General features: G+C 38.6%; 2 protein-coding genes across 3 annotated transcripts; one reads left to right on the top strand and one right to left on the bottom strand.

Annotated features, from left to right (window-relative positions):
* Positions 1–25: 25 nt before the first annotated feature.
* Positions 26–3202, top strand: LOC110064573 (DNL-type zinc finger protein-like). Its single transcript, XM_020771635.2, has 2 exons — positions 26–386; positions 2518–3202. The coding sequence occupies exons 1-2, from the start codon at positions 37–39 to the stop codon at positions 2591–2593; spliced, it is 426 nt and encodes a 141-aa protein (XP_020627294.2). The 5' UTR covers positions 26–36; the 3' UTR covers positions 2594–3202.
* LOC110064570 (sulfotransferase 1B1-like) lies at positions 2030–14887 on the bottom strand. 2 transcript variants are annotated; one of them, XM_089274839.1, is made up of 5 exons: positions 14749–14887; positions 5759–5918; positions 4784–5158; positions 4077–4171; positions 2030–3654 (listed from the first exon to the last, which is right to left on the bottom strand). In XM_089274839.1, the coding sequence occupies exons 2-5, from the start codon at positions 5889–5891 to the stop codon at positions 3379–3381; spliced, it is 879 nt and encodes a 292-aa protein (XP_089130965.1). In that variant the 5' UTR covers positions 5892–5918; positions 14749–14887; the 3' UTR covers positions 2030–3378. The 2 variants fall into 2 exon arrangements, with proteins under 2 accessions (XP_089130965.1, XP_089130966.1); XM_089274840.1 differs by lacking the exon at positions 14749–14887 and adding an exon at positions 7140–7353.
* Positions 14888–19493: the final 4606 nt, after the last annotated feature.

Below are 19493 nucleotides of genomic sequence, written 5' to 3'. Positions count from 1 at the left end.
CATTTCTGACAGCGGTTAGCGATTATAGGATTAAAGATGGCGGCCTATGCGTGTCTTAGATCACGTTATGTTTACAGACAAATTTCTTGGAATTATCTCATCGGCAATGTGTTTCGCTGTACCAACAGTTTTCCATCTGTAAGACCTCTTTGCTTAGGGCGTAACCTATGTGATGAAGCTAAGAACAATGTTCCCAAACCTCTGGGCTCTATCGAACAAAGTTCAAAGTTTCACCTCGTGTTTACATGCAAAGTATGTGCAACTCGATCTCAAAAACTAATCAGTAAACAGGCCTATGGTGAAGGAGTCGTTATCGTCAAATGTCCTGGATGCAACAACAATCATCTAATAGCTGATAACCTGGGATGGTTTTACGACGACAAAAGGTAAAATGTGGAAAAACAGGTATATATGTTGTAGGTAATTTTTTTCTTCAGGTAAATTTGATTTTTACCTAGGTAATATTTTTTTAACTGGGTAATTTTAAAACAAATTTTTTTACCTGGATATTTGGACCGAGGTGAGTCTGGGACCCAAAAAAGCAATAATTAGGAGAAAAAAAAAGAAATTTTTTCAACTTGAGCTGTGTAGTCTAGTGGAGATCGAGATGGACATGTAATCTGAAGGTCTTGGTTTCAACACACGGTAGGTACTTGTAATTTCCTTCTTCCTTTGAAATTAATAATTAGATAGGAAAATAAGAAGAGGTAGGCGTAGAATAGGGAGATAGTGAAAGAGAAGAAGAAGTAGGTGGGAGCAGGGAGAGATGAAGAGAAGAGTAGGAAATGAGATTTTTCTCCTCCTTTTTTTATTTTTCTTTTCTTTTTAGAGCCCATAAATTAAAACCCTTTTTAGTTAGTTGACTGAAACAGAGCAAGAGAAAAATTACCTGGTTAAAAAAAAAAATACCTAGTTAAATAATAAATTTACCTAGTTAAAAAAAAATTACCTACTGAACATTTTTAACTGCAACATATATATAGGGTTTTGTGTTTTTCAAGTAAGCCCGGCAGGGTTAACTTGCAGAACGCCGAATGCCGGATGTACTGCTTGCTTGCAGTTAGTTTCACTTATATTTGCTTGCGGTTAGCTTTTATTTGTTGGACAGGGTCAATGCAATATAATGCTCTCCTTAACAAACAAAAGCTAACCGCAAGCAAACATGAGTGAAACTAAACCGCAAGCAAACAGTGCATTTGGTGTTCGGCGTTTGGCGTTCTACAAAATACCCCTGCCGAAGTATTATAAAGCCAACCGCATAAAAATTGTTTCGTTTCCAATCGCCCAGCCAACCCATTTTTCTGGAAAGGTAAAAACAAAAAAAGATGCTAGAGACACTGTCTGACAACAAGAATTTTACTTTTTAACCTAAATATTTGCATTCTCTGTTCCATATGTAATCTGTAATCCAGACTTAATTTTGAAATATGGAAATCTTTGGATCATGTGTACTAAAGGAATCTGCTGTGTCCAAATGCAAAAAAGTAAACTCCGAAGATAAAACAGCCGACTGATAACAAACTTTAATGTTACTATAAACTAAACTTGTTTAATTCGCTTTGAACGCATGCTGCATGAATCTTTTAAGAGTTCTGCTCTGAGACGATTATGTAACCTAGCTATCACATAAGCATCACACCTAATAGTATAGAAACCAAGCTAATTAACACCGTAACAGAATCTGCAGTCAGGTGTCGATTGCTACCATCGATCAATCTTTGATCGACACTCTACTGGCCGACACTCAATCAACATCTCGGTCAACACTCAGTTGATAGTCAGTCGATTGTTGGTTGAGTCTCGACCAACTTATGTTTATCGATCAACACTCGATGTTGGGTCTGCTAAAATTAGTCGACTCTTGACCGACTGTCTACTGAGATGTTGATGAAATGTTGGCCTTGCATTTTGTAACCAGAACAAAAACTAACAGGCACACTGGCACAGTTTGCTGTATGAAAAAAGAACCTATTTCAACTCCCTTTCCTCTTAATTTAACAATCAACAGTTCCCTTAGTCAATCTTCTCCTTTTCTTTTTTTTTCTTTTTGCCTGACGGACAACTTTCACAAGAGGGAAGGTGATGGGAAATGACACATCTTATGGGGAAGGCCTCAAAACAAAAACGAAAAAAGCGCCAACATGATGCTCCTGAAAAAATGTTTCTTTATCTGTTCAAGTTGTTTCTGTTAGAAAACCTTGCACATTGTAGTTGCAAACCCAATAAATCCAAAAGTAATGTAATGCTGCTGTGCTTAAGAATTTTGCCTTGCTTGTACTACAAGCTTTATGCCTTGGTGTGATTTGGTAGACTTTGGTGATTTTGGCATGTCACTAATGTTTCTGTACTTACTACAAGCAGGTTCAACTATGTTAACAAGATCAAGCATAGTACTCGGGGCTAGGCATAACTACAAGTCAATGTACAAAACATGAACATTTATGACGTCAACACTCTATGTTAGTGTTCAGCATTTTATTGCATTGTTAATCTAAAACATTGTTTGGTATTTTACAGAAATATTGAGGACATCTTGGCTGAAAAGGGGGAATCAGTCAAAAGGTTATCAGAAAGTGATTCACTGGAGTTCTAGTGCAGGACTTAGTGGATAAAATTGAAAAGGACAAGCAAGTGGATGATGATCAGGAGAAATCTTAATGTACATGTCTCTAAAAGATTTCCAGTTGTACATCTACTGTGTGTTCAGCCTTCACTGAACTAGCATCATACCCAATACTAGTGGGTAGTAATATTTCTACTACAGCCACATATCATTATGGTTTTCACAGACTCAGGTTAAAATGCTCTTACCATAGATGCATAGCTAGCATTAGAACATAGTTTTTACCATTCAGGAATTTTTACTTTTAATTTTTGCATGGATCACTGCCAAAATGAACAGAAGTTGTAAAAGATTTCCTGTACTCCCCTATTGTTATACACTTCCCCGTTCTTGTTCCAGCCTGTTTCTTTCCTGCCCAGCAACACTCCTTGCTTCAAACATAAGTGTGCCAGTTTCTTAGTCTCCTAAGGCAGTTTACTAAACTGCTCCATCTTTTTCAGGTATGTTCTATAACTGAACAGATCCAAAACGTTTGCAACATCAACTTGAGTCCAGCGCTAAAGGCATCGTATCTTCTAGTTACTCAAGTGATAAATAAAGTAAAATGATAAAATAAACAACTTTATTGATATGTAAAAATTCTAGCTCACTGTAAAACAGTAAGCTAATAGGGGACACCTATACAATTAAGAATCATAAATTCCAATCATAAAAAGATTAATTCTAAGTATACTTGACATAGTTAATTACAGCATAAAAGACAACTATTTACAACACTCACGAGTTAACCTGTGCTAATGATGACGGAAAGTTTCTTAAGTGTCAAATTCAATCCCTGTTCCTTCCATTCTTTCTTTGAACAATTTATCAAATGACTCGTTCTGTTCTTCAGTGAAGACGTTTTTCCATTCTCCTACTTTTCCCTTGCGAATGAAGCCATCCCCCTTCATCCCTTCAAACCAACTGTAATTCGTATGTTCAGAGCTCTTCATGGCGCCAAATGAAGTTTGTTGGACAATGAGATCACGTGTTTCTGGAGAGATTTCTTTACCAATGAACTTGGCAATCTTTTCCACATCATCTGTTGGATTCTAAATAAATGGAATATCAAATGATCAGGAAAAATTAGTGCATTCATCAGCCGTGTTTGTTAAGGATAATTGGTAAAAAAAAAAAATCAAACAAAACAGGGGAAAAGGGTGTCATCTGTCTCTATTTAAGTTTAACGTTACGCCCAATCACGCCTAATTACGCCGCATTATCAAGTTGGCAACTGATGTTCAAAATATAAACACAAAAAATGAAATAACTTATTTATATCTAACGCAAAGTGGACGTAGGACAGAGGTGCCAATGGCAGAAAAGTCTCCTACTTCATCGGCCAGGAAAGAAGGTGGAATTTTTATCACTTGTGTGGCTTACATTACACAATGTATGCAGTATGAGTTTCTATACGACATTCATTTAGGACAATGAATTTTTACAAGAATGACTACTCCATCTATTTTCTTACCTTAATCCTGCCTTCGTACGTAAGAAACAAAATGTTAGGATCGTCTCTGTGTTTCCACCAGCTTAGCACGTGATCAAACCACCCACCAAATGGGACTACAAACAAACCATGTATTTATGTTATGCATATTTTTCATCCCGCCATTCTTAGGTTTTAAAATCTCACAAATCTCACAATAGTTAAAGTCAACAAACTGGAGAAACAAAGATTGTGCCTGCCATGTGTGGAACATTTTAAGATTTTCTGTAGAAGAAGCGTAATAAGTCACAATTGGTTTCCATGATCACAATAGACCAATTTTGATTTATTAAAATTCAGCAGACTTCTGGGGAATAAACTCCACAAACACTGTAGTTACAGTGTATTCCCCAGAGCCTCGTACTGAGGTCTATTGTTTTAGGCTGAATTTTCATATATCGAAATTGGTCTATTGGTGCGACTGTGACGTTACATGACATGGCATGACACGACATGATGTGACGTGACATGATGTTACGTGACTTGACATGATATGATTTGATATGGCACGAAATTATCAAACGAGTTCAACAAACGCAAACGCAGTGCCAAGCCAATCGACACTCAAAAAGAAATAAAAAAAATTCACCAAAAAATTCACCATCTTTATTAACTTATCAACTTTTCAGCATTCGTGATATTTTTTTTAAATGCGTATTTTGCAACCTTTATTACGTTCTCTTACTAACCATTTCCTTTCATGAGTCGTTCAAAGGCCTCATCCCACGTGGGAATCTCCTTGGCATAGGGCATGTTGCGCAAATGATGGTAAAAGGAGACAAACGCATCTTTGGGATTGCGCATGACATAAATGTAGCGAGGCTTGGTAGCTTCATTGTGGCCCTTGGGAACCATGTCATACCGGAGATGAGTTTTAAAAACACGTGGGGAAGGAAAGCTGCTAAACTTCTTCTCTATTGACTCCACATCGTTCACGGCGTAAGGAAAAGATTTCAAAGGGAAAATCATTCCTTCGATAAAAGGCACTCTTTCATCCAGTCGATCGTCGCAATTTTTTCCGTCGTGAATTATCTGCCATACTATTTCTTGAGTCCATGTTGAACCTGCAATGATACTTATACTTAGTTTGCCAGGCTTGCGGAGAAGAGTGTCCTTGACGAGTAAAATCTGAAATCAGATTTACCTTTTTCTACGCAAAAAGGGAGGGGAGAGGAGATAGTTTGAAAACAAATTGAAAGGTAAGGTTAAAAGACACAAATCAAACTTCTTAAAGCGTTTACAATCATGAAAAGAGCTGAGCCGAGCGAAACGTGAGTTTTGATCCACCTTTTTTTTAACCTTAAAAATCAATTTGCTTGCGGCCAAATGCTTTGGGTTTTCTCTTGATCAATTTTCTTCTTGCATCGAACACTTTCAACAATTTTTTATTTTTCAGGAGTTTTACAACAGGGATTTCTCTGGTAAAATCTGCTCCCGAAAGGAATTTTCCCTCAATAAGTAACTCTTAGTTAATCGACCAAACCAATCACCAAAAACGCAAGGCTTTCTTGTCCCCAGCCACCTCTTCACTCCGTACACGGCTGCATTTTGTATTCATCAACGAGGAGATTTTACAGTTTGGTCACAATTACATTGGAACTGTACGTTCACATTTTCATCAAAGAACTACCCAGCATCAGAAAACTAATTAAAAGGCTTTGAACCTGATCTGGGGTATGACACAATGAAGATGTCATCCTTCCTGGCAGGCAATCTTGTTAAAGCTTCCACCTTTTCTTCCGTGATCCCCAGACCGCCCGGCACTGAAAGCCCATGAACCATCACCACGTCATCCATATGTCAGCTTACTCTTTGCTAATGTTCCTAAAAAGTCAATGTATTTATAAACTCCCTTTGTATAAGCCTATTACAATTACAGGGGTAGCAGTGCAAACGGGCTTAGCGCGAGGAACAGCGACTGGAAAAAGAGGCGAGTGATTTGGGGCGCTGAAGAAGAAGGGGGTAATGGGATTGTTTTGGTTATGTTAAGCTGCACTGGTCTCTACCGTCTGACAAATCTGATGTTATACTGATAGCATAGTAAATGGTTTGAACCCAGGAGTATCAGTAGTTCGTATAGTGTGATCGTCCGGGTGAGTGCAGTTCTGAAAAGAACTGTTGTTGGTGACTGACGTTTCGACAACCTGAGCGGAAGTCATCTTCAGAGTCAAGTGAATATTGTTTGTCAGTCGATGATGTTATAAGTCTGGTCCGTTGAACGTGATTGGTCAGCGTAGCCATGATGGTATTGGCTGAAAGACGCGTGTAAAGTTTGTCATCAGTCATTGGTGGGTTTCGATCCGTCTATTGTTAGTAGGTCGGTTTTTGGTCCGTGTATTGTTAAGTCGGTCTGTTACAAGTCTGTTTGTCAGTTTCGTTTCCGTCATGGATAAGTCGTTTGTAAGGCGCCGGTAGTTGTTGACATCTGTTAAGAGGCGTTTGTTCTAGGTTAGTGTACCTCTGCACTGACTCTGGAAAGCCGGTACACTAACCTAGAACAAACGCCTCTTAACAGATGTCAACAACTACCGGCGCCTTACAAACGACTTATCCATGACGGAAACGAAACCGACAAACGGACTTCTAACAGACTGACTTAACAATACACGGACCAAAAACCGACCTACTAACAATAGACGGATCGAAACCCACCAATGACTGATGACAAACTTTACACGAGTCTTTCAGCCAATACCATCATGGCTATACTGACCAATCACGTTCAACGGACCAGACTTATAATATAAATGCTACCGAATGAGTTGAACAGCGGTATTGCGCACTAGGAGCCAGTTTTCCCTCGATGTAGAGTCACGTGACAAAAAAAGCACATGAGTTTTGCTGTTCCGAACAAGGTCGAACCTCGGCAGTTTGTAAATGTACTATTTTCGCCTCGGTTCTTTCGTCAAAGATTGTGATAATTCTGAACTACACGCCGGAAGTCTTAAGGCAAGGAAGGTACGGAAGACTTGTGTATCAGATGTAGCGAAATTAAAGATATGGCAGTTCGTTTACAAACCGTGAGTATGATCTCTTGGAACTTACCGACGGTCACATATAACATCATCGACTGACAAACACCATTCACTTGACTCTGAATATGACTTCCGCTCAGGTTGTCGAAACGTCAGTCACCAACAACAGTTCTTTTCAGAACTACACTCACCCGGACGATCACACTATACGAACTAGTTATATTGATAGCTATCCGTTTTCAGTCAGTGGAATGGGCGATCTCCCATCGTTGTTATGCCCGACTGATCATTGAATCACCTGATTTGCTTGAACTTGAGACTATCCATAAAGGGACAGTCAGTCGGGCATGATGACGCCAATCCTGGAGCGAGTCACGCGCGATTCCAATTTGACTAGATCGAAACCTGAGTTTGCTTCCTTTTTCGTTTATTAAAACATTTTCCACGAAAACTACTTTCCATCAGCATCAAACAAAATTTAAGCAGATTTTATTTTACCAATTCAAAGTTTTAACGAGTGTCACACTTAGGGATCAGTAAAGTACATTTCGACATCACAGTTATAACCAACTTAAATATGATTTCAGAGCTGAACAAAGAGTTTCCAGCAGGGGTGGAGCAGAAGACTCCAGAAATTTTCGCATATGCATCATCCAACGAAAAATGACGTCACATCCGGTTTAAACTGCGTTGCTCACAAAGCGAGAAAATGGCGTTTCGATTATTCAAAATTTCCCTTTTTTTGTAATCCATCAGTTTCGTTTCATGTTATAATGAGGATGGAAAGATGTTGCAGGCACATTACTTCGACTTTTTAAGCAAAACTTTCCGGAAAAGAGAAAAGTTTATTATTGTTTTGAAGGAAAATAACGGAGGGCCGTCTGTCATCGAATGGCGAAGTTTACACATTTGCAAAACCGGGGTTGTTCCGACTTTTGGTTCTTGTTGTTTGTGATTCAGTGATAACACTAATTGTAATAGCCTATAATGTTAACAGCAAGCTGGACGAAGTATTGCTGGCCATAGTTTGCACTGTGTACCACAGGACCATAATTAACAGAAGCTGTTTAGTTCCGAAAGTCGCTGTCACCAGAGCTTTTGTTGCTCATGGCTCACGTGTATTGGTAGAAGAGTCAAGCTGGATCGCATGCTGAAGGTCAGTATCCCACATTCCTCCATCTCTAATTGAAGATTGTTGTTTTCAGTAAGATACAGTTCATATATATATTGTTACTTTGGGGTCATCATTCTCTTTCGTGTACGTGGTGGGTGCTTTTAGAACGCCTAGTAAAAACTTGATTACATGAAAGGTTATGTCTCGTTAGAATTCGAGGAAGATTTTTAAGTTCTATTCCTCTTTAAAAGTAATTAAATCAATTAAACTCCAAGCCAACAGAAGGAATCTGCCATTGAAGCCCTAAGATAAGGCCCTGTTCAAGGACCTTCGCCTTTAAAAATCGTGGGGGTGTTCTTTGAGGCAACACACCAAAAAGTGGTAGTAAGGACCCAGTAAGGGCCCATTTATATGGTAAATGTTAAAATATTGTTAACAAGACGCTTAATGGCGGTATAAATCAACCGACGTTTCGGCATTACTGCTTTCTTCAGGGCGTTACCCGAACACCCTGGAGAAGGCAGTAATGCCGAAACGTCGGTTGATTTATACCGCCATTAAGCGTCCTGTTAACAATATTTTTAACATTTACTTGTAGTTTAAAAGACGCTACGCAGTTTCTTCAATGCCATTTATGTGGTCTCGGACAACCCTCTCCCTGAGGCAACTTTATCAAGTGTTTATATGTGAAAGTGTAGTTCCTGTAGCTCGGGTAAAAGTTGACCCCGCATGATTATTTATAACCCTTATTGAATAATCAAAATAATGTGCAAATATCCCTCTTTGTTTAAGTTTCCCAAAGTCATTTGATCACAGTGGGTTTTGCCGAGTTAGTTTTCTCTTCTTTGATACAAATTGCTGCTTTAAATCTTAAATCTAGGCCATGTCGAGAGTTGTCGCTTTCTTTACCTGCCAAGGCGGGTCAACTTGTCCACCTGCACTTCGATGCACTCCGTACATAACTTCGATGTACTGTACCAGTAGTGAAAAGTAAACTGATCAACATGACACGAGCGTGGGACATAGAAAAAATCTGAGAATGCTGGGCCACAATACAAAATACACGTTCAATTGCAAGTTTATAGACGGCAATGGCTCAGTTAAAGTGTATATGACACGAGAAATAATTTCTGCTTATTTGAAAGGCCTTTCAAAATATGGAAGAATGGCGTTTTTCTTTTTGAAATATCTTTTTTCGTTTTAGAGATATTGACATTTTTCTATTGTGCAAATTAGATCAGTGATGATCTCATATTGTTTGTAACTAAAAAGTGGAAAATACTGAATAAACGATATCTCTGGAAATATTGAAGTAGTGTTCTTGAAACTTGGCACCACAAATGTGCATCGCAAAAGAAACAAAAATGACACCGTTGGTGCTGTTTCCATACCAACTCTTTCGGCTCCAGTCTCTTTCCGTCAAAAAAACAAATATCTCATTTGCAACCTATAAAGTGAGACAAAGGGTCCTACTTGGAACAGACATAGTTCCCACATTGTCTTAACACCCATCATTAGATTGGGTGGGGTAGATGGTTCTTGGTTTAAGACAAAAACTGGGAATTTCAGTTTTTATTACGACAGCGCCAGCGGCAAAAGTGTTGTCATGGCAACAGCACTAAGGATGTCATTTTGTTTCTTTTGTGATACACATTTAATGATGGGGGCCATTTTGATATTTTCGATATGCTTTTTCCATTTCTGGCATTCGTTAAGTTATAACCCATAATTTTATGAAAAATAGGTCACGTGATGGCTTAGCTGCAAAGGGCCTATTACGGCGTTACTTGTATTTGTTCCCGAATGAAATTTGAGCCACTTGCTCAACTCGTTGCTTAGCATGTGACGAAAATCTTTCCACGAACACTATTGAAACAATGAACAATTCCCGAACAACTTAAGCAATCTTCATATTTGATTTATAAAACGAGAGCAATCTCAGCTGTATGTATTCTGACGTTCGAAACATTCTCGTGATCGATGCAAACTTCACATAAGCAAATCTCAACGCGAACCGTTACGTGTGGACGAGACTTCAAAAACGTGACACGAGTTTGAACACGTGAAAGTTAAAAAAACTTGCTTTTAAAATTAAAAACTGTAACGTCGCTTTTCCCTTCTCGACTGCGAATTTCCGGACTCTGAAGAAAAGTTATTAACTGGAGGAAATTCTTATTTTATGGAGTACTTTTTCGTAAATTTTCGCATCAAAGGTGAAAATATACTCATTCGCATCGCGACAGCGAAAAGAGCGAACTACCGTAAATCCTCGAATTAGAGCCCCCCCCCCCCCCCCTCGAACAAGCGCCACCTTCGAATAAGCGCCCCGCAATCGGCCGAAATTCAAAATAAGCGTCCCCCTCCCCTTCCCCCATTTTGTGAACGAGTAATGAGACAACAAAGGTTGTATAGTTTTCGTGCAGTATTAGTTAGTTTGTGAACACGTTTAGTGAACAGGTTGAACGCGTTAAGTACTAACGGAACGGTACCGCGATTTAAACTTGAATAAGCGCCCCCCGTCTTATCCTAAATTTGAAATAAGCTCCCCGGGGCCTAATTCGAAGATTTACGGTATTTATTTATCTTGATAGCATCGTATCTTGACTTAAACCGAACTGTAGAGACGCTGTAATAGCAATAACTCAATATTTACAATGGATTCTTGTGAAGTTAACAATGCCACAGTGTACTTTGAGGGACACGTGATTTATCACCGGCGCGTGAAAGATGGCATTGTAAAGTTAATGAATCGAAACAAAAGGTATGTTAGCCAATTCAGCTCTACTGCGTCTTACCGTTTACCGCGGTATTGTATGCCGCGGCAAACCTAGGAAAAACCTCAGTAAAATTTCGGCACGCCCCGTCTTTGCCAAGGCGCGAACGCGGTGTTAATCTACGATAAACCCTATTGTTGAGCACTCTAGTCTGTTTTTATTCCACTTGTCGGCTTTGCTGTGTAGAAAAGATACAAAAAGAGAATTGATCCACGTCTTTATTACAACATCGTTTTGTTATTTCACGCAAGTCACATAAAACTAAAGAAAAAGCCCAAAATATAAGTTCCAAGTTACAGAGACAAGTTGTTTGGACACCATATTTATAGATGGTTTTCACTGTCACGCAACGAAAAAATAAATCGAACACTATTCAGTGGATAAAGTCGAGAAATTTTAATATTATAGGAGACAGGTAAAGGAGAAACTTCTCCAATTTTTGGGTCTCTGCGTTTTCCCAAACTTCAGATATTCGTCGAAATGTTTTGCGCAAATTTACAGAGCCCAGTATGGAGCCGCCATGTTGGTGGAGCTCTGTGCTCCACCAACATGGCGGCCGGAAAATAGTGCAAACATCTGGAACTTACTTTGGCTATCTAGGTGACTGATTATCTGAACTGAACCAACAAACATTTACACAAGCACTTTTCCTAACACTTTAACACCTAAAAGGGCTAAAATTCACTAGATAAGTGTATATTTCTCCACAAACGCGATCGGAGTGGTATGTCACGCACCGACATAACTCTGAACTTCAAACGGCACTGGTTTTTAAACCAAGCACACTATTGAGCTGAAAAGTTGTAAACAGATTTAAGTTTAGATCCCCTTATGCCTTGCGAGGATAAAAATTTTCGTGGCTCTTTAGTTTTGGATTTTGGAATTTGATGACGTCACGTGAAAACAATCTATTCTTCGAGCACATGTTTCTACAACCCGTATAGGGGGGTACAACAATTCGTGCAACGTCACATCCGGGTTACAAAGCAATACAAAACGGCTTATCTAGAATGTTCGGCTTGTCACGTAATGTCACGTCCGATCTCTAGTACAAAACGGCTAGTCTAGAAAGTTCAGCTTTCAACACAAGTAAACACGCTACATGAACAGACGTGACTGGCGTCACGTAATATATATTTTTCAGTTAGCTTAGATTGAAATTTCTATCGAGGTTTAGACACTTGTTTATCATAGTAACATATAGGGGTTAGTCTTCCGCATTTATAAACACTCGATTAGTCTGGGCTTTTGGGCTTTTTCTTTAGTTTTATGTAACTTGCATGAAATAACAAAACGATGTTGTAATAAAGACATGGATCAACTCCCTACCCCAAACCTAACTCAATACGCTATTATTACTAGCCAGTTGACATCATCACTGTGATTTGTAACATACTCAGAACCATGTTATGTGAGTCCAGTCATGGTTTTAATAGATCAATGAGCATCATTACTATAAATCATAATCATGATTCCAGACCTGATTAAAACAGTATAACTGGCATCAAAGCAATGCTTCATGGTTGTAATCATGTTGTGATTTCAGATATGATTGGAACAGGGCTACATACATACATACATGCATGCATGCGTGCATGCACACATACATATATACATACATACATACATACACACACACACACACACACATACATACATACATACATACATACATGCATTTATTTGATACGTAGGTTTAAAAATATGCAACTGTACAGCTGATGTGGACGTACTGCTACTAAGTCTAAATAAGGGGAACAAATTTGTAATACAATTGTCATAAAGCTAAAAAATAGTATACAATAATGGTAAAAAGAGGGATCAAATAATTTAAAAGTATCTAAATTCAGGGTTCTTATTATAATTTACAGAGCATCCCTTTTGGAAACATCAGTTGGCAATAGGCTGTGATTCATATGACTGTGAATCATTGTTATGATTCCAGTCATGATTTCAGCATGCCAGTTGGGTCTGCTAAATCTGCGAGCCAGCGAGCCATGCGAGCCACGGTGCGAGCCATGCGAGTCATGCGAGTCATGCGAGTCATGCGAGTCATGCGAGTCATGCGAGCCATGCGAGCCATTTTTGCGAGTATTGTTTTTTTTCAATTGGTCTGGGAGGTCGTCGACTTTTCACCAAGAAACATAGATCTCAAGCCCGGCTACCACTAAACTATCGCTATAAACCGCCCGCCCGCCATCTTGAAAGCGGAGATGACCCTGGGGACGAGTACAACCTCGCTCCCAGGGTACTCTCTCTTTCCCTGGGAAATTAATTTTAAATTTAGCTACAAAAGTGCTTACAATTGAAATATTCCCAAATGAAAATCCTAATCTCGCTTCGGTTGCCAGAACTATTGCTGGTGCGGCAAATATGAAAAATGCTCTAAACATCTGTGCATCGTGCCAAGTCTTGCGTCATAGTAATGGCTGCCCTGAGTGTGATGAATTTTTTTCTTTGTTTCACATTTTTGTTTCTTGGAGAAAATTTTGTCTATTCAAATCGCCCAGGATCTGCAGAAAATAAAAACAATGCGTCAAAAAGGTTCAAGACTAAAGTAAAGAAAATTTTCTGAGAGAAACGTACGGCTCCACCGCCCCACCGCTACTCGAATGGGTAGGTGAATGGTATCCATTGGCACCTGTCATTCATTGATATCCACGTTGAAAATCATTCACGAAAAAAGAGAACAGTACTTCAGGGCAACTCCGTGTATTGGCGTCAAGAATGGTGAGTGAATCGCGTAATTTTAACAGGTTCGCTCTTTAGTGAATCAGAGTTATCAAGACTTTGTCGGTTGGCTGACTGCTGCATGTCGTTGTCTCTTCCCTTAGAATTTAATATTGCAAGAATTTAATATTGCGATCTTATTCATTTTGTTCCGTTGCTCTTGTTCTTGTTCTCATGTGAATATAAATGTAACAAATAAAAGATCTTAACATTTGTTCTAGGGCTCGCATGACTCGTATGACTCGCATGGCTCGCACTGGCTCGCCCTTTGGCTCGCATGGCTCGCTGGCTCGCAGGTTTATAAAACTCATGCCAGTTCGCATCAAAGCTATGATTCATATGATTGTAAATCATGGTTATGATTCCAGTCATGATTTTAACACAGCTCAAGACATCATGGTGATGAGTTAGAGAGGAATGGAATCATACTATGCATGGTGTTTAGGGTACAGATCAAAACATCATATGATTTGATACTATTCAAATACGACTATTGCATCATCACATGAATCATCCCATAATATTGATTCATTTATAGCTTAAATTCCTGCGTGCAGACATTTTACCAACTATGTAAATGATAAACTAATCAATCCAGTTTACTCCCGGTTGTACATTTAAATTTCTACCTTGCAACAGGCATGGAACACTCTAGAGAGACATGAACACGATCACATAGGCAGTAACTGTGATTCTTGTGAGATCTGAGTGGTCCTAATACGTCAACATTCATAATGCCGTTTTAATATGAGCGCCATATTTTTTATTATTATTATTTCGTTTCACTGTGAGCGATCGACCGAATACGATGTGCTACTGATTTTTACATTATGTAAAATGACTTGCCTTTCTTTTCATGTTTTCTTCAAAGTGCCAATTTAACTTCTCAGAAAATATACATGTATCTGAAATTCCGACACATGAGCCAAAGAATCGCAAAGACAAAACGAGAAAATTTTACAGTGACGTGCTTTTGTTCCATTTCGTGTCGCCATCAGCTTAGATATTTAATTTCATGCACTATAGGTGTACAGACATGGCAATGAAACATTCCTTCCTACCTTTCTGTGATCACCTCCAGATGTTCGGCTTAATGCGGAAGAATTGTGTGGTAAGTATTTTATAGGTATTCCATATGCGTCCGGGTAGCGTGATAATCGTGACCATTCTTGTGTAAACAGAAGTTTAATCACGTGACGTCTACTAGTGTCTAGGCCGAAAAATACACTGGACGCCAATCAAAATACTCTGAGCGAGCTGGTACCTGAGCCAGTTCATGGATATAGAGTCATCTTCATGAGAAACACTTTGCATGAGCACTCGTTCTGAAAAAGAGGCAAACGGCAACTTGGAAGTGGAAGTAAAGTCTGCATACGAGCCAAGTGGCCACTCAGATCGGCGCTTATCCTGGTTTCTGTAGCATGAAGCTACTAGGAGTATTTCTACTCCCCCCTGGGTGAGATTCTAGTCCATCGCAGGGTTACCCCCCAACAGTTAATTTGCCAGTACCCATTTATACACCTGAGTGGAGAGAGACACCGTGAGAGTTAAGTGTCTTGCCCAAGAGCACAATAGAATGTCCCCCTGCCAGGGCTCAAACCCAGACTTCTCGAAATAGAAAAGAAATACAAAATATTTCAAAATGGATAATAATTAATTTTGATTGGAACAGGAACATTGTTATTATATTAACTTGTACACGATATAGTGTCAAAGAATAACAACAGTCTGTTGCAAAATTAAATCATTAAATGAGAATTCACCATATTCACCAGTCAGTCCAAAATTGACACCTAGTCACTGGTGTTGGTTATAATATATGTATAATAATAATGAGTCAGCAGTACATTTTGGGTCAAGGTAATTTGGTTATGGTCCTTGCTCAGTTTTTATTTATTTTTTTTTTTTTTACTGCAGCACAAAGCACACTACTAACAAAACAAGACCGACGCTACTTAAAATACCACTAACGATACATTACTGATACTTCTTACTATACAATGCTTCTTTAGAGTACAATTCTTACACTACTTTTTACAGTTTGTTTTTGTTTTTGTTTTTTCTTTTTCGGTTACACACCTATGTACCTAGCAAATTACAATTCAGAACAGGTTTCCACTTACCCTGGTCCTTGTTCAGTTGACATTATGAAACAGCTGTATAACAATCATGCAAATATTATAATACATGATTTTGACATTTATTTTAGACAAGATCAACTTGAGAATGCCAAGACTGCCAAGAGTATTTTGCCCAATTTCACCTAAGTGAGATATGGATATTGGCAAAATCTTGTTTACTTTAAGCTATGTCAAACATAACAATTTGATTTTAGCTGGCTGGTAAATGGGAAATCTATAGAAAGAAAATTATTTCCTTCAATATTATAAGAATCATTTCAGACAGTTTTGTGTCGATCTTCAACCCGAAGTGAAGGGGATGTTTTTATTTACAATTTATAAGTTTTTACCGTATAATTATGTCCATGGAGAGGGGGGAGGGAAGTGACAACATTTTATACAAGGAGGTCAAAACCCTGTCCATTTTACAGTGTTTTTTAGAAAGGCTTCCCTTTCATATACATGTAGCTTCTAGCTTAAGACCCTTTTCACAAACCTAATGTGGCCCCACTAGATCTTATTTTTTGGATAAATAATCAATTAATGTTTAAAACCCCCTACAGTGATGTACTCCAGTTTACATACTCTTATTGTGGACATTGCATATTGACAATATAATATTATTAGAAAATGTGACCCCCAAACAGTACCCCTAGGTTGATGATTTTCTTAAAGTGCCACTGAAACGAAATTTTCGTATGTGAGATTTTTGCTTAGTAGTAAAGTTTCAACCTTACTTGGAAACACTGCAGACTTTTTTTTCGCATACGGTAAGCGAAAACTGCTTTTTCAGCCGTTTGAAATTGGCTGGTTAAGCCCAAAATTAGCGGCCATCTTGGCGCGGCCAAAACAGCCTAGTGACGTCACTGGTTGTATTGCTCTCATGCCGCGCTGAAAATTTAGAGTGATTATGGGAGAAGAGAATACTGTTCGAAGCCCCTCCCAAAACATCTTAAGGACATCTCAGGGCTGTAAAGCAGATAATAACAGTAGCCTTAGACATGAAGAGGTGGAGAGTCGATCCTGGGGCTTTTCAGTCTATTTAATTGGATATTTTATGTAAGCAAGCAAACGAGTGGGAGTTCTTAGATCGCAAAATGATCGGGACTCTTAGTGAAATGGCCAGCACTCAATTAAACAATATCTACACTCATAAAGTTAAAAGACATGAAAACAAGAGAAAGCGGCTTTTGAAAATATTATCCGGAGTGCTGCTGTACGAATCGTAGCAACAACGTTTCGAGTTTTCGAGTCGCTTCGCTTCGAGGAAACCGGACGCTTTGTGAGTTTCACCGCGGACGAGATTCTGCCACAGTGACCTTTAGTCTAGTTGTATCTGCTACATCCTACAAGTTATCACAACAGCAACAATTTAAGAAACCCTCTTCTTTTATATGACGGAGCGAATTTAAACTAAAAAGGTAAACTTAGCTGCCATAACCCTACAATTATATGTTTTCAGGAAACGAGAGAAAGCGTGACAATGTCGGCGGCGAAAGGTCATATATGCAAATTAGTTCAAATTCTGTTTAATAAACCTTCGACTAAATAATAAACTAGTGACGTTTAACGAATTGCTTTGAACTTGAATACTATTAAATGAAGATCATAGACATAAGTATGTGCTAAAGAACTCCAAGTTATCCATCGGCCGTGAAATATTACAATTGGGAGATACGTGTAAAAGAGAAGCGAAATTCCCGCTTTATTTACACTGATACGTATGCGGCGATAAAGCAAACCCTGCTGCGGATCACAATTTTCAAAGATACATTTTGTCTACCACAAGAACTCTCACTTATTAGTATCATAAAAAGATGCTCTCTGTGTGCAAAGAAGTACTCGACTCAAAGCTTGTGGACCGTTAATAACTTCATGATTGTGCGGATGGCTGATGCGCTTACGGCTTTTAATGCAGCAAAGTTGCCGAGGATATATTCGAACCTTGTTAATAGACCTTAGATAAACGTGAGAATCCAAATTTCAGAACCAGGCTGAAAACAGACGACGAAATATCGTGTTTAGGCTTCAGGACGTGATACAAAAGTTGCCACACTCGTCTTCGAAATCTCCAATCGAGTACTCAAGATGTTCGAAAAGTATACTGAGCTGTTCTAATCTGTAGCATTCATTTTGGTGAATCTACATTCTTTGGCGCCCTCCAACGTTTATGATGTGTATTTCCTGTCAAGACTGGACTGAAATTACAAGGTAGGAAACTAGTAGGTATCGACAATATGAAGAATAAACTTAAATGAATCAAGTGAAAACAAGAGAGAATCTTAAGCGCTTCTTGCGTGAATACAACCAGTGACGTCACAAGGTCCTTAAACTCGGTTCCAGAGCCCGGACACAGTTTTGCTCCAAAAAGTCGATTTCAGCAGCTAAAAAGAGCACTTTCCGTTAGGATTTGACAGAAATAAAGTTCATCATTATTTTAAGCACGTTTGAAACTATAAATTGGGCTAAGAAAAGAGAGTACGAAAATTTCGTTTCAGTGGCACTTTAATTTGGCCTGTCTACTTGAAAATGTATTACTACTACAGTATAAAGGAGAAATTACAGGTTGACCACTTGCTCTTGAAAAGTGAAAATTTCATTGCTTAGCCCCTATTTTGTAAGTGATGAACACATTGTATATTTTCTAATCCACTGTAAACTTTTAAACTTTATTCATAAGACTATTAGTGTTTAAATTTCCTCAGTTACGAATTTTTTAAGTAAAACTCAAATTGCTCCAAATTTTTTATATGAGACTTGAAGAAACGGATATATTTTTCTACCCTCAATGTTGGTGAAAAGGTCTCTTCATTTTTAGGGGTTGATTATAATAATTATAATCTTGTAAATTCTTTTAGTTGTTTACAGCAATAAAAAAAAATAAAATAAATAAACTGATTCCTCAGTGTTGCGAGCCACAAACATTTTTCACACAAGATCCTACGATCGACAATTCCTGTGAAGAAAGTGATGCCAGCAACAAAGAACGGAATTCTTTAATATTCTTCACCTTTCTACATGGTTCGCACATTTTCGTTGATAAACCATCGCCAAACTTAATTTCTTACCCGGCTCTTTCCTGCTTTTCTCACCTAAAATATCAACCGGGGTTTCTGAAAAAACCGTTTTGTTGCAATAGCGACAGGTGTTGAGTCGTGTTTTAAAGGAGAATTGGGAGAATTTCCTCCCAAATCCTCCATGTCCTCCATTTCTAACACCGCTGGTCACATTTGTTTCATATTTTCGCGCCAGCAATCCGCGCGAACACTCTGACTTCTATTCTAGATTTCTTTGTTTTCAAACAGCCAATCAAAAAAATTCGAATTAATTCGAAAATCCTATGTCCCCAGAGCCCTTCGATTCTCGTGCCAAGGCCCTGCCGGCTAAGAGGAGCGAGAAGGGCTATGGGGACGAGAATGGCAAAAATGTACGCCTTTCGAGTCCCCCCTAGTCAAAAAACCTTCCTGAAGACGACTTAACACTCTTGGACAAAAACAATACTGAGTAGGGGAGGTAGAAGAAAATTGTTTAATCAAGGTTAATGAATAAATTAATCAGAATCGAGTGAGTGCCATTCGACTGCCTACTAAGCTCATGGATGACGTCATCCATGAGCAAAAAGGAGATCGAATGATCAATTGCATATAGTTGGTTAAAACAGTGATGTCGAAATGTACTTTGCTGAT

Source organism: Orbicella faveolata, unplaced genomic scaffold (assembly GCF_042242905.1).
Source record: "Orbicella faveolata isolate gen_17 unplaced genomic scaffold, um_ofav_v1 contig_36, whole genome shotgun sequence".
Classification (NCBI taxonomy): Eukaryota; Metazoa; Cnidaria; class Anthozoa; order Scleractinia; family Merulinidae; genus Orbicella; species Orbicella faveolata.
This window is presented reverse-complemented; position numbering and strand designations above follow the sequence as displayed.

Coding starts and splice junctions, on each gene's coding strand:
- LOC110064573 (XM_020771635.2), top strand. CDS start 37: ATGGCGGCCTATGCGTGTCTTAGATCACGTTATGTTTACAGACAAATT. Junction 387..2,517: donor TGGTTTTACGACGACAAAAG/GTAAAATGTGGA, acceptor GGTATTTTACAG/AAATATTGAGGACATCTTGG.
- LOC110064570 (XM_089274839.1), bottom strand. CDS start 5,891: ATGGATGACGTGGTGATGGTTCATGGGCTTTCAGTGCCGGGCGGTCTG. Junction 5,159..5,758: donor TGTGTCATACCCCAGATCAG/GTTCAAAGCCTT, acceptor GTATCATTGCAG/GTTCAACATGGACTCAAGAA. Junction 4,172..4,783: donor ACGACTCATGAAAGGAAATG/GTTAGTAAGAGA, acceptor GTTTGTTTGTAG/TCCCATTTGGTGGGTGGTTT.